A 15,337-nucleotide genomic window follows, 5' to 3' on the forward strand; every position below is an offset into this window, starting at 1 on the left:
GAATTACTTGCTATGGCAGGTGAACATGCTCTTCTAGCTATCCTAATGCGATGACAGAGAAGTAGTGTTAGGAGGCATCAGTCTCATGGGGGAACGTAGATACCCAGTCTCGTTGTTGTTCCATTGTTGTCCTCCCATCTTAGTAACTTCAGGCTGATTCTAATGATAATCATCAACTTTAGAATCCCATTTCTAGTTTATGACATGTTTCTAAAGTATTGGTTAGGTTGTTTTGTTATTATCACTTGGGAGGCTAATTTTAATTTTTCCTATGAAGAATTAGGAAGCAGTGAAAATAATAGAAAAAGGGGTAACTAGGATGAAGTCATGAAGCTACTACATAGGTGCTAATTTCTCAAGTCTAAATATATAAACAATTTGGAAAATTATCTTTGGTTCTACATTCCATTTTAAAGAGCCCATTTTCTGAACATTTTCAATGTAGTGTAGAATTAGTGCTCTACAATACTGATGTTGGAGAAAAGTACGAGTAAACATAGATTGTGGTAGAGGCAATGACCCTTTCCATGAATATATTCTAACGTAATTCCGAATATTCACCAGATGTTACCAAAAGGCAGCAAAATTCCATCGAAAGACAAATCCCATGGGTACAGCTTGTGTAAAATCAATAGTAAGAAGGGAATACTTGTGCTTTTCTTTGAGGCAACAAGACAGTATGCAAGGGTAATGTTGACACACACTCATATCCTTAAAGGTTCAGATATTAACTCCCATAAAAGCTAACCTTATCTTGAACAATGATTTTTCTCATACAGAAATTTCTGAGTTAATTATCTCTTCATTTTGATTACTTCTAAAACTTCTCTGACCCAGGCTTTCCATTTTGTAGTGACTAATCATGCAGAATGCTTTTTGCTACTTGTTTCCAAGGATTCTAACGGAAATCAAAATTTTTATTTTTGGAATTGGTATTTTTTTTTTTTTTGACTTAGTAGAACTTGCCTGCCCAGGGATATTTGCTGTTTTACTGTAATTGCTCTTTTTGGGAATGAAAGCAAGTCTGGGGGAGTATAAATCTGAATCTAAGAATTACTTTAGGAGGAATGTTTTACTTTTCAATTTTAGAGTTATTTTGGCCCAAGCATAAATGTGAAACCAATATGAATTATGTTCAAAATCATGGTTTTTATGAGATGAAAATACAGGAAGAAATATTTGGCTCTTTGTTTTAACTTTTACTTTTTTCTTACTTTTTCTATTAAATACAGTGAAATAAAAAGAAAAAAAAAACCCTAGGGGATAGAAGAAACAAGGAAGAACATAGCCATTCCCAAACTTCACTGCATATTGAATTCACCCAGGAATTTTTAAAAAGTACTGATGCCAGCTTCTCATTCCAAGCCTGTCTGGTGCATTTGGTATGAGGAGTGATGTTGGCATTAGAATTTTTAAAAGCTCTCTAGGTGTTTCTAATGTGCAGCCAGGTTTGGGAACCACTGTCCTTGGCCATGTGAGGAGTTAAATGTAAAACAGAAAACAGAATCTTACACGAACCTGAGCAGTAGGTTTGGAGCTTTTGCTATCTGATTGGAGTCAGGACAAAAAATTACAAAGACTTTCACCTGTGACTGAAATTGATCTAATTTTGATTGCAGTCCGGCCTGAGTTTGACTCACAGAACTCCATGAAAGAATTGACCACATTTTCAACACCTTTGCGGGTGTCTTTTCCTTTGAGTCCTGTTGACTTTTATAAGCAGCAAGGACATTTTGTTTTAAATGGAAACTGTAGCGCAGTAACTCTTACACCACGAATGTGACTGGAACAGGACCGTGGGACTTGGAGTACTCGTGTTTGGAACAAAGCAGTCATTTAAAATTTGGCAAGGAAATAGTGTGTTCTTCCCGCCTCCATTCTGGATCTGTAGCGCACGACCCACCCCCACCCTAACCACAGTCAGGTGTGTGGTGAGAAGACGCCAGGAGCTGAAAGGATTTTTGAAAAATAACACCCTTACTGCATTTCTGAAGAAACTTTCTGTCAGCAGTGATGGAGGTAAGATTTGCTTGTGACAGCTTCAGGATAAAAGGATGCCAGTAAGGTAAAACTGCCGGATACTGGAAGTCTTTTTTTTAAAAGGAAGATAGGGCCTTTCTCAGCACAGTTAACAAGCAGGCGAGTGAGAAAATCCATGGTTCAGTTCAAGTTAATATTCACATGTCTTTGAAGGGTAGTCCAACAGTTTAGATTAAAGAAAATGAGAGCAAATCACTGCTCTTGTTGAAAGGACCTCTTGACCAGTGTCCTAAATAGGAAAAAGTATCTTAAATGACACTGTACGTATCAGCCAAATAAGTCTGAGGTGAATGTAGATCCATGTGGAGCAGTCAAACATTTTTAAATGAGAATATGTCATTTTATATCGGGGTAGCTGTGTTCTGGGGATTATTGGTGAAGGTGTGGTAATGAGTTGGGCCACTGAGTAAGCACAGGGCCTGGATTTGTTTTAACCGTATCTACAGCCTGTCCTGCCAATTTGTTGGAAACCCTCAGTCACTGCAGGGGATGGGAAAGACCTGACCTGTGGCACGTTAACTGGATGGCATTTTCAGACTGCTGTGTTGCTGAGTTCAGTCCACAAAACCTTGGAGAATCTTTTATGGCCCAAGTCTGTGGGTGATGTGGACAAGTTTGAAAAGAAACCTACTATTTTCCATTTGCTTCTTTACAACTATGTATTGTGAGCCAGGAGTTGAGATTTTTGGAGCTTAGTGGACTAGTCTGTGGTTCTGACCACACAGGTCTGCTCAGCCCCAATTGTGTAGCCAGCTAAGAGGGCCCACTGCATTGCTGGGATGTGTAAATACACTCCCTGGCCATCCAGGATCCTTGGAAGAATAACTTACAGGGGTAAGGGCTCTTTTGCTTTTTGGTAAAAGAAAGGATCCTTGACATGAATTTCAGTTAGGGATATCATTGTCATTTCACAGTTCTACAGTGTCTATGGTATACAGTTTCAGGAGAGCATGCTTTAGGGAAGGTATGACTTATAACTAGCAGACTGAGTTAGAGGTTTACTTCTTCTCTGTAGAGCTGTATAGGACTTATTCTTAATTTAAAAGGAAGATATCTTCAGAAGGCACCGTATCCATCTCCTCGGGCGGTCACTGCAAAAGTAGGGTAGACCTCATAGGCTGCATATGCTGCCAAGTCTTGTCCAAGCGTTACTGCTTGCTTGAGCTGGGTTGCAGACACAGGAGCAGTGGCATTAGGGATGGCATAACCTGCAAGAGGAGGCAAAGAAAGTGTCATAAAAGGATTCAAATTTGTTCCCTTTGGTTTACCATGATCTTTTAGGATAGGAGAATCTAACATTGCTTAAAGCTAAAGTGTGCTTTCAGGAGATCCACCTGTAAACAGAATACAAGCAACAGCTGGGGTTTAGCTAGCTGACACCAGGAGGTGGGAACTCAGCACAGGGCTCCCACAGAGATGACTGGCATCCAACTACTGGGCTATCACTTATTGCCTCCCAGGGTTTGCATTAGCAGAAAACTGGAATCAGGGACTGTGACAGGGGAGCAAGCCTGGGAACTGTAATGTGTGACATAGGTGTCTTAACTGGAATGTTTCCCAGTAAGCCAAATGCCCAATCTAACTAAGTGATTTTGATATGGCATTTGAGAAGACTCAAAACTGTTCAAGGTGACCACTTGTGTCAGCATTCCTTCAAACTTAGAGAATTAAAAACATGAGAGATAGGATTCAAAAAACAAATTCAGCAGGATGCAGGGTTGATAGAGGCTTGTGATTAGAACTTTTTCATAGGTTCCAGGCAGATGTAAGTAAGGGAAGGTGTGGAAGGCAGGGCCAGGCCATGGTGGAAGTTGTGCTATTGGTTTGGGATGTGGTTCAGCTGTGACTCCACACTTGCCTAAATGAGACAGGAAAAGCCATTACTGTCACCCAAGAAGGATGCATGGAGACTGGGGAACCCAGGAGTAGAAAGAAACAGTAAAGTCTGAGTGTGTTCTTTTAGATCATACTGTGCAAGCAAAGGTGTAGCAGCCCCTCCAAATCCAAAGCTCAGAGTGAACAGCAAGAGCATCAGTTTGTGATCCCATCCTCAGGCTTTTCTGGGTGTCTTTAGAGGGCTTGCTGCTGACCCTTGCTCAGAGAAGTGGTGAAGGAAAGATCCCATGCTTTCCCATTACCATTAGGTAACACACTCCCGGAGAAAAGAGCTTAATGACTACAACCCAGAGCAATACTTCCCTGTAAATGTTTATGACAAGGCCAGGCTATTTCTGAGACTTGCAGAAGATATTAAGCAAAAGGACACGGTACATGCAAGTAACAAATGGGGCCAGAATTTCCTCTTAAGCAAGCCCATTGGGTGCATGTGTGGTGAAGTCTGCCCAGCTCCAGATGCACTCAATATGTTTTTTCCCCAGTGGCTTCTTAGGAAGTGGTGGCAGGAAGCCGGCTGGACTGTTGTCTTATAAATTGATTCCATTCCGTGTCTCATTCAGTTTAGTCAGTAATGCTGACTAATGCACAAGTGAAATTTGCCATATATATATACACACACATGCCAGAGGAATGAAAAATGTGTTAGCAATTACTTTCTTGATTTTTGTAAGCAGTATTTCTCAAATAAGCAGGTAATGGGAATGTGAAATTTGTGTGTGTGTGCACGCGCTTGCACATGTGTGTACAGCAAAGATTTTACCCATGAGGATTTTGATCCCTTTTCAATGTGTATAACTTCTTCAGTGCAAAGCATTTGTATTTCCAACACTCTGTTTCCTGGGAGTCTATGCTTCGTTTGTTTCCACAGCCATGTTTAAGGGAGGCCCTCCAGTTCTTATGTGTTCTCCAGAAAACTCACATGCCCTAAATATTTTTAACTTCTTGAAGGAGCAAATAAAAGTGAGGATAAGAGAAAACATTCCAATAAGAAAACAAACTTGACAATCCTGCTGGCGGTGGCTGCTTTATTTTTACAGTGTATCATTCATTAGGTGTCTTTGGAGTACGCCTTTTGGCAAAACACAGGCTCAGCTTTCTCCAGGAACTGAGAAGCCCTAGCCTGTCTTGAGAGGAAGGGCGTCTGAGCCTGCTGCTCCCTGGGTGACAAGCACAGGTAGTGAATCCCGCTCAGCTGGGAAGGACTCCTGCCCTCTGCAGGGTCAATGGTCACCTTGGGAACCTCTCAGGGACTCACCAGAGGGTCTGCATGTTCCGCTGGAGAAACAGGTGGTGAGCGTGAAGTGTGATCGGCCTCACTTACAGTGAAGCAGTAGATCAAGTCTGAGCCCAGATGTCTTGGATGTGAAGAATGTAGACATTCTTACACTTAACACATGACTGATGAATGAATTATTTAAAAGATTGTCATATTTCTAGGGGTAATCAGGATTCTCATGTGGGCACATCAGGAACATGCTGACCCAATGGCGTGGTGGAATGATACATTCTTTAGGAAAAAAAATACACTTTTATTACTGGAAAAAAAGAAAAGGAATTACTCCAACTGAAGAGAGCAAGTTTTTGAGAGACCATCCTTGCCTAGTTCCTTTTCATCTCTAGCAGATTCATTTATTCTTATTATTCTTATTCTTATTGCAGTTGTTACATTTGTAATGGCCACAAAATAACTGGAGAAAAGCCTTTTAAAAAGGGTCCCCAAAGACATGTTAATTGCAATAGGCTTTATACTAAGCAGTTAGCATATGCTTCAGGCTCCAGTTGCAAAACAAGTAAGTTGAGGCATGATGATTTACGTTTGAAACGGATCCATCTGCTTGTCTTTGTCACTAGCATAGGCAGGATTTTTGACTTTAAATAATGGAAGAACAATGTGATCTACACATTTCTTTCAGGAAACAGAAAAATAGGTTGAGGGTTAGAACTAGGAAGGAGCTCAAGGAATTGTTCCAGAGCTAATTGATATTGATTGAATTATTTAACCCCATGAGTACTCAGTTGCTTCACCTGCAGAATGGACTTTATGAGCAAATCTTAACTCTTGGTTTAGTACTATGAGGATTACTGCGATAACATGAACTCTGCTGAGCATTTAGGTGAATTCCCTGCAGAGTGGGAAGCAATCACTAGCTCTTAAAATAGTCCCAAATTCTCTTACTAAGATAAATCTCCACCCAATTCAACCCAACCCAAAGAAACCAGACCATGCAGCTGCTTAAAGCTGAGCTGGGATTGCCATTCACATGTGCCTAGCTGAGTTTTCTGGCCTCATGTTTTCATACTTCAGTTAGGAAGTTTTTTAGTCCACACATGGCAGAAGTCTGATTTATTGCAAGTGGCATTAAGACCGTGGTACCAGGAAGGCCCTCCCAAGCACCATGTGCAGGCTGCCCTTTCTGGCACCGCTCCTCTTACCTGGGAAGACAGCAGCAGAGGTGGCGGCAGTGGCAGTAGTGGTCCCCGTGTCGCCTCCGTCGGTGGGGATGCCCAGGGTCTGCAGTGTGTATTCAGCGGCATAATTCTTTGCTTCATCCACGAAAGCACTTAGCTTTGGAGGAGTGAAAGGGTGGCTGCAAGGCATATGCAGGGAAAGCAGGCGCTTTTAAACTTGTGTTATAGTCAGTTGAAAACCTAAGGCCCCAGATTGGATGGTGGAAGTTCATTCTCTTTGTTCGTAAATACATGTGTATTCAGAAACATCTGTAAATTCACATAGAATTCAGGTGGTGGTTGACAATATCAGGGCACATCTGTAATTCACAACATGGCTTTTCCTAAGGTATGTGCGGAACACATTGGTTCCTAAAATGCAGATTTCAGGTAAAAATGCAAAAGGTGTTATGTGCCAACAGAGACGTTGTATTTGCTTACGTTCTAAATAATGAAGTATTTTGTTCTTATAAAAATGGCAGTAAATATGGCAATTTCAGATGATTCAACCTAAGTACTCCATGGATAAGGGAATGGGTTGTACTTTACATGTCTGCTACATTTCCTATTACCTACTTTATTACAGTGGTTGTGAATACTGCTGCAGTATTCACTGTGTGTATGAAATTTTGGGACATTAAGATGCCGGTCTCTTAGCTGACAGGTCAATTCCCAATTATACATCTTGCTGTTGACATTCACTAACAAATGAGTGGAGAGTAGCTCTGAGCGTTGGTAGCAGCAGCACACTTCATTTGCAAGGGAATCTTAGCCTAGCTTGGGGATGACTAGGAATTTGGAGGAAGTACGCACATTGCTGGGTTCTGGCTGGCCAGGGCTGGGATCGTGATTTTGTACAGGAAGAGTTGCCTTTGATCTTGTCCAATGGCAGAATGAAGCTGATATACAGGCTGTCCCCAGTTATTTTTCTGACAGATTTCCTCTAATATCTATAAGAGTTAAAAAAAATGTCATTTTTTCCTCAATTGTCATATTGGCATTATTTCTCCAGTTTTCAGTTTTTTAAACTTTACTCTTTGAAGTCAAAGCTAATAGGAATAGATATAATATGCTACATGGCTTAATGTATGATTCATAAAATTTAAGTTGTACTCAGTTTGAACTCTCTAAAATGCTGTATCTATTCATAAAAAATCATTTTCACACAATTTGCTTTAATGTTTTTAGTTTAGCCTGCTAGCTGTAACTTTTTTCCAGGAGCTTAATTTTATGATTTGTTTGATATATTTCTTTCTTTAAAAAATACATGCTTCAACACTATGTGGATGGACTTACTTATTATTTTGTTAAACGCCTCTGATTATAACGGTTTAAAGAAAACACTCTAAAACTATATTCTTCTTTAATGTCATTTGTCAAAGTGTTTTACTTCACATTTTCACACACACACACACAAACGCAGTGAAAAAAAGTTCAGTGTGTTTGTGTTTTCCGGTGAGCATCAGTTATGGGTGTGGACAGTGTCAGTGGTTTAGTTTCTGTGACAAGGCACTCCTCCTGGCTATTTCTATCATGGTCTGATTTGCAGCACCTGCCTGTGTGTTTCTTTTGCTTCTACAATGAGTTCAAGTTGAATCTGCTGAAGGCTGGTCATTGTGTGGAATTCCTTTCCAGGGTCCCAGAGCTCCTGAAGTCCCCCTTGCTAAGCAGAGCAGAGGTGGCCTCCGAGTGGGTAACTGGCACTGAACGGGGTCCCAGGGTTTCTGCAGATGCGATCCAGCTGTAGGAGCCTGCCATTCCCCAGTTTATTTGTGGATGGTGCCTATTTTTGCTATCATTTTTTTCTTTTTAGCACTCTTGTAGTTGCTGGTGAATCTTTAAAGCATTCTTTATCTTCCCCAACAACAATAAATTCGCTTTTTTCTGGAAAAATGTTAGGTAATTAGTTAGCTGTTGCTGGTTCTGCCTGCTTGTTTATACCAGGTATACAAACACAGCACTCATGCCAGCTGCTGACTTTGCAGGGCAGTCCTTGTCCTGTGCTCTTGTCCTTTGAAGTTCATAACCTTTCTGTGAGACTGCTTAAACCCCATCTACATTGGTTGAGAGTAGCATGACCTTCTATCTGTAAGCCACATTTATAGGAATTCAGAGTCAATTATAAAACAGCCACTAATTTAGAGATGGTTACAGACTTAAAAATATGTATCTATTTGAAAGGCAGAATTAGAAGTAAGAAAGCAAGGGGTGTTGGGGGGAGGGAATGGGGGATAGAGAGAAGAGAGAGAGAGAAAGAACAAACGAGAGAAAGACTGATAAATGAGTTGATTCCATTTGCTGGTTTACTTCTCAAATGACCACCACAACAGGGGCTGGTCCAGGCCAAAGTCAGGACTCTGGCACTTGGGTCATCCTTTGCTGCTTTCCCTGGTTCTTATTAGCAAGGATTTGGTTCAGAAGTAAAATAGCTGGGACTCAAACCAACACTCATATGGGATGATAACATCACAAGCAGTGACTTAGCCCACTGTTCCATGGTACTGGCCCCAGGTGAATGCATATTGATATAAGGCATGATCCAATTCTAACCTCCATTTAATATAGAAAGTACAGCTTTTCATTCATGTGCTAGTAACTCTTAGATCTGTTACACAATGTTTGTGACTTCTTATTTTCCTCAAACTTTCTTAGAATATTTACTTTTGAGTTAAATTTTACTTATTTGAAATGCAGAATGACAGTGAGAGTGAGAGTCACACAAAAAATATCTCCTCCAGTTTGTTCATTCCCCAAAGGAATGACCATAACATCTAGGGGTAAGGAAGGAGCTGAAAGCTTCATCTGGGTCGGCCTCCGGGGTGGCAGGAGCCCAAGTACTTGGGTCATTGTCCACTATTTCCCAAGTGTTTTCTCATGAAACTATATTGGAAATAGAACACCTAGAAGCCAAGTTAGAGATGGGATACTGTGGCTTCACCTGATGTGCCACACACACAACTGGCCCCTATCCCAGCACTTTATTTAGGTTATTTTGGGTTTTACCCCAGGAGTCTTGAGTGACTTGGGTTTGTGTGTTTGGAGCTAGCTCTATCTCCTTACTTAACAAATGTTATTAGAATTGCTTATTTATGTGTTCAAATTTCTCCTCTGGATATGTTTTTGATAGGAAGGATTTGAGTATATTCACTTTTACAAACACCTCCGCTACCTTGTATAACAAACACATGGTTGCGTGAAAGTCTAATAAATATTTTTTTTTTGGACAAACAACTTGTTTATCACTCTGATAAGCTTTTTAAAAAATGGTTATAGTTAACAGAAAGTTTATATAAAGTAATAGAAAAAGAAAGTTTTTAATCTTCCATCTTCATCCAAAAATCAACCAAGGTGAACTTTTTAAAATCCGGTGTTTCTTCTTGGTTGCAATCCTAAGGCTTACTTCCATAAACTTGGAGCTTACACTGTTCTGGTGGGATGAGGAAAGCTTCCTTAGGTGCATGTAGACTGTAACTCTGATATTTTCAGCCAAAGTGTATTTCGGAAAGGTCACCCATAGCCTACACAGTCTTAGAGAATAATCCAAAGGTTAATATAGGTCTTGTTAGATTTTCTTGGGAATGTGGGCATTCCATTCTCATTTGAGTACAACTTTTGTAGCTTTTCATTTTCTTACAATAAAAACCATAGCTTCATTCAGAAACATGGAAACTTACGACTATTCAGTAAAAACAAAAAGATTTGCCATAATGTCACTGTCCAAACGGGAACATTATAGAAGACTTGTCTTGGCATGATTGATGACACCTTAACAGAGATGACAGTTCACCTCCATGTCAGCCTGCAGTTGTCTCTCAAGTAGAGTGTTTTCAAGTAGAGTTGCCCTGGATAGTCTTTTCAGGATTTTCTCTCTCTCTCTAACAGTTTTCACTTGGCAATCAACATGGCTTTCACGCCATATTCATCCATGTTGACCCCCTTTGGTCTTTCCTTGATTTGATTTTCACCATACATATTGGTTGGAAATTTTTCATAGCTCTGAAATCATTTGTATCTAAGTTGAAAATTTATACCTTACCACTTTAAAAAAAATGAAGAAGATAATGGAACAATGCCCACGCCTCCCTCAGACCACTTCATGTTGATGGGCCACTCAAATAAAATTTCAATAAACCAAATAATTTGATGGAAAGTGTATGATAGTTATTGATTCCACTTCCAAACCGTGTCTGGAATGACATTACCTACCTGAGGTGCAAGTTTAATTCCCTGAGGTTTTAAGGTGACAGGATTCATTGGAGTGAGCTCCATCCCAGGTAAAATGTCATAGAGTTTTTCTTCTCTCTTGTCTCCTTTGACCTGGTATCCTCGACCCAAGCCTGTGTATGCCAAATAGCCACGGCCGCCCAGGCCTCTCACTCCCGCAGCCCCTACAGGTACATTCATGTAAATTTCTAGGAATGTAAGAAGGCATTAAACTGAATCAAACCACCAGAAAATCACCCTGAATCTTACTGTAATGGAAAAGTTAGCCCAAGTCACATTGATTATTGCCATGAAGATGGGTGGAAAATGCTAGGATTCTAATGTAATGAAACTCAACTTAAGGTAAGGTTCATCATAGCTCACTCGCTTTCTCTCTCTCTACTGTAAAAAAAATTTAGAACACAGAAATTCTTGAATTTATGTCTTCAGTTAATGTTTTCTTGACATTTTTCCTTAGACTAGCCAAATTGGGAATGTGCCTATTAAAACATTCCAACATAGAGTGATCACTCATATTGAAATCTGTCTTGCATAGAGACTGGCACTGATCACTACATTAGAAACAAATTCTACCTTCCCCAGTTACACAACCCCCAATGACTTACTGGAAAATCAACACTTAGAAAGCCATGTTTTAAAAGTCACCATCTATGATCTTACATTCTGACAGTGTGAGACTTAAATTTCCGTTGAGTTTCATGCATAGATTCCTTTTGATTTTTGTTTTCCTGTATTCTTACTTTGATTTCCTATTAGTGGCATCAAGAGATAAAAATTAAACTGATTATCCTTCATCTGTGAATATTAATTATTCCTTCCTTTCCTTTAAAGTTTCCTTTTCTTTGCATTACAACTGGTTGACAACTTACGTATAATGTGTAGATTGGTTAGTGACATAATTGTAGGTTATAAATATGTAATGTTTCTGACATTAGTTTGTTATATAGACAAGAAATTTTGAAGGAATCTCTGATAATTTCTTTTACACTACAATTTGGAAGTAGAGCAGTGGCTGCATTTTGAGTAAAGAAGTTCCAAGATTTTTGAATGCTAGAACTTCTAGGTTTCCCAGTCCAGCTCTCCTGAAAAATGTTAGAACAGATGAGAAGGTTGTTTCTACAGTGATCTGGAGGTGTCCCCTTTGCTTGTAGGTCAAACCAAAGAATAAATTTAAACATAGTTTGTTGAATTGCTCAGGTGGGTTTGTATTTGGAGATAGAACTGGAATTTTATTGCCATTTGCCACATCATAGAAAATCTATTCAGGAAGAGTCCAATAAACAGAAAAAATTTGATTTCTAGGAAATAAAAAATAATGTATTTATCGTCTACATGGCTTGAACTAACTGAATCAGAAAACTGCTTGAATATTTGGCATTCTTACAGATTTGAAATATGAAATATTTATTGTCTGGTAAACAGATTAAGTTTTGCTTTCCATTTGGAGTTTATTTAGTTACCCACATACTACAGATGTAAGTTGATATCCTGGAAAGTTTACCTTTTTAAAACTGCAATTCCTATTTCTTGAGATGTATTGTAAGACACCTTCTATTTCTGGAATGTTTATGATAATTTGTGATTTAATAGTACACATAAAGATGATGCCACTGAGTCGCTAAGGAGTACATATGTGCCTTGAAGTGTTTTTGACTAAGATTTTTTAGCAACCAGTTGTAATGTAAATAAAAGATTCTTAAGGAATGAGAACTTTTGATGAATTTGATTTTTGGTACACCATTTATGCATCCTTTTCTCCCAGAGGAGTCATCCATTTTTTCCAAAGCTATTACAGTGCAAATCATTTGACATCTTTGGGTTGTTGTAAGACCAGAGCTAACTGATGTTACCTCTCACAGAAGGGGCTCGGATAATGGCCCTGTTGCTGAAGTGTCCCTTGGTAGCTGGGAAATGAAGACTGGGAATTGCTGCATAGGCCTGGGGGGCGTAGAAGACAGGCGCTCCAAGGTAAGCTGTGGTGGGATCATAAATATGGCCCAAAGAGTAGGCATACTCTCCTTGCAGCATGGTGCCCCTTCCACCTGTGCCTCGGGTGTACCTAACGTAGCTGTCTTTGTCCACTGGTTTGGCTAGGGTCACTTCAATAGGAGAACCATCCAGTACCTGTGTGAAGAGCAAAGACACCATGAGAAGGTCTGATTCCTAATTAGCCACACATGTTTCCTTCTAAGGGCAGGACCATTTGCTGGGTGTTGACTGTTTCACTTACTTATATTTTGTCACTGTATTGGCTTATGTTTATATGCCAGTTGAATTTTTTCTGGTCCAGTTGGTGAGTTACATATAAAATGCTACCAGGTTTGGCAGTCATTATATTGGGCATGTCCATTAATGTGTTGGTTATAAATTTTAATTTTGAAATAATCACTATGACTGAAAAGTATGCAATATTTTTAATTTCATTACATATGTATTAATAGTACAATTTGCAGAAGTAAATAAAAATTTAGGTTATTGATGAGTAGAATATATTCTCCATTGCTAAGTCAGTCAATGAAGATGAAAGCAAAACAAAGAGATCTTATGAAATATCATCTTGGCATGGCAAACCAAATTAGACTTTTCCAACTTAATGTCTTCTTCCTTAGAGCAGCCTGCAGATTTGGTAAATCTTTTCTTAGGGAAGAGGAGAGACTTAAGTATAACTCTACTTAAGGAAGAGGAGTCTGTGAGGCTACTGCATTGTCTCCCACAGGTGCTTCATGACTTGCTAAACAGCTGGGAATTAAAAAAAAAAAAGATAGTAGGGACTAAGGGTGACAGTGGGAACAGTACTGAGGTCTCCAAGGCACACATCACTTAAAGCTGTGCTCAAGAATCACTGCAGTAGTTCCTCCTAAACTTTTGTAATAGCAAAGCATTCCAGATGTTGAAGGCAATGGGTGTGTGCAGGTCTACACACACAACTAACTTCTACATATTGATTGTCTACCAAAGAAACCAAGGTGCCTCTCAACAACTACTTAACAGATGGGCATTCTCCTCATTAAAAAGCACTGTCAGAAAGTGTTTGGACCTTCTTTTTATATAAATAAAGGAAATACTTAACAAAATCTTGAGAAAATTGCCTTTCACATCACTTGAATTTTCAACCTTGTTCACATCCCTCAGTGGTCCATGTTTCTTAGTCACCTGGGCTACTTTGGTCAGCTGTTGAAAGCAGTCTGTTCCTAACTTCATGTTACCTGCCTTACATTTTAGTGATCAGAGGCAGTGTCAAATATGACTATGTTAGATGAAACACACTGAGAGGTAAGATACAGATAATCTGTAGCAGTCTTACATTAGAAGAAACAGACTTGGAAGGGTTATCTCGGACTAAACATTCTCTATGTATTTAGTCCCATCTTGGGGAAGAAACTTAAATAGGTCTATAGTTACAGGCACTTCCATATCAGGAGATGTTCTGAGTTGAATGAATCAGTAATTCCTGACTGTGTAATAGATTTTGTTCTGCATTCTTTTGCTCCTTCCAAGAGTGCATCATTCTTAAAGTACTTGATTTAGATATTTCAAAAACTTGGACAACACCTTATTCACTTATATTGCTCAAGCCCAAAAACATTTCCTTCAAATCACAGATATTGACAAATTTATAAAATAAGTGGATACTCATAAATATATGGAACAAATTAATAATCATCTAAAGCTCAATTCATCACTTTTCTTTCCTAATGGACTTGCTTTCCTGAGTTCCTTAACAGGCTTTCATATTGAAGACTTACAGTGACTATTCCTTCCTGAGCTCTAATCCCAAGCAGCTCCTGGGTGTTTAAATTTATTCCCCGCAGAACTTATAGAAGTTCTCTGCTACATTCCATTCCCATTAGTTTAAGGTCTTATTCCATCCTAGCTGGGTGACTATAATAGCCTTCTATTAGTTTCCATTACCTCTGTCTCTCTCTCTCCTCACCCTATGAAAAATTAACACTCATAGGTTAATTTCCCTAAATTATAATCATTACTCACACACACACACGTGCACACAATCCTTCAAAGCTGCACCTGATCTAATAAATACAAATTTCCATACGGATGTTCAAAACATAGGTTCTAGAAAAACATCCTTTAGTTTTCCTTATCCCACATTAATGTTAATTATAATATGCAATAAATATTTACTGCTAATAAATCTATTTCTGTATGACATAGGTAAAGTTTGCTGCAGAAATATCCAGTTATGAGATCTGAACGTACTTTGAACACCTCTTCACTGGCATGAATCCAATGTGAAGATTTAGCATTTAATTATGGGCTGTGTGTGTATGTTCTTAGTGGTAACATACACACTAAGAAATGATTCCAACAGAAGAAAAGTGAACTTACATGTTGTTTTCAAAGCAGTTACAATGCTTTGTTACATATGTATTAAATAAGTGCGAACTTTTTTTTTTTTTAATCCACAGAGTTTATCTGTGTAGGCCTCTGGGTAGCTCATAAATCGGAGAATTCCCTGTGTTTGGCTCATAGCTCCCGTCTGGGCTCCAGATCTACTTCCCACTGGCTCTGCTCTGGGAGGGTCCTCTACATGAAATCCTTTGCAGAGTTCCCCAACCTTCTAGCTTTAATTGAATTTGACCGACGTGGAGTCTTTGTGGAAGACTGGAGAGAAAAAGTGATTTAGGGCATTCATTCTCCTGGCTCACTCTTCATCCCTCTACTCTATACGTAATTTTGGACTTTTATTTTTTGCTAACAGTTCTGTTGG

At 39.2% G+C, this 15,337-nt stretch overlaps 1 protein-coding gene across 2 annotated transcripts in view; it reads right to left on the bottom strand.

The window, feature by feature from the left end:
- Positions 1-3,025: 3,025 nt before the first annotated feature.
- A1CF (APOBEC1 complementation factor) overlaps positions 3,026-15,337 on the bottom strand; it is a 71,644-nt gene continuing 59,332 nt past the window's right edge. The window contains exons 8-12 of one of the 2 annotated variants that reach the window (XM_058671736.1): positions 12,459-12,732; positions 10,591-10,772; positions 7,198-7,334; positions 6,370-6,524; positions 3,026-3,248 (exon numbers count right to left, since the gene is read on the bottom strand). In XM_058671736.1, the coding sequence (XP_058527719.1) occupies positions 3,097-3,248; positions 6,370-6,524; positions 7,198-7,334; positions 10,591-10,772; positions 12,459-12,732 (900 nt within the window). In that variant the 3' untranslated portion in view covers positions 3,026-3,096. Of the gene's footprint in view, positions 3,249-6,369; positions 6,525-7,197; positions 7,335-10,590; positions 10,797-12,458; positions 12,733-15,337 lie in introns of both variants that reach the window. The other variant, XM_004583385.3, reaches the window with a different exon arrangement.

The sequence above is a fragment of the Ochotona princeps genome, chromosome 13 (genome assembly GCF_030435755.1).
Source record: "Ochotona princeps isolate mOchPri1 chromosome 13, mOchPri1.hap1, whole genome shotgun sequence".
Lineage (NCBI taxonomy): Eukaryota > Metazoa > Chordata > Mammalia > Lagomorpha > Ochotonidae > Ochotona > Ochotona princeps.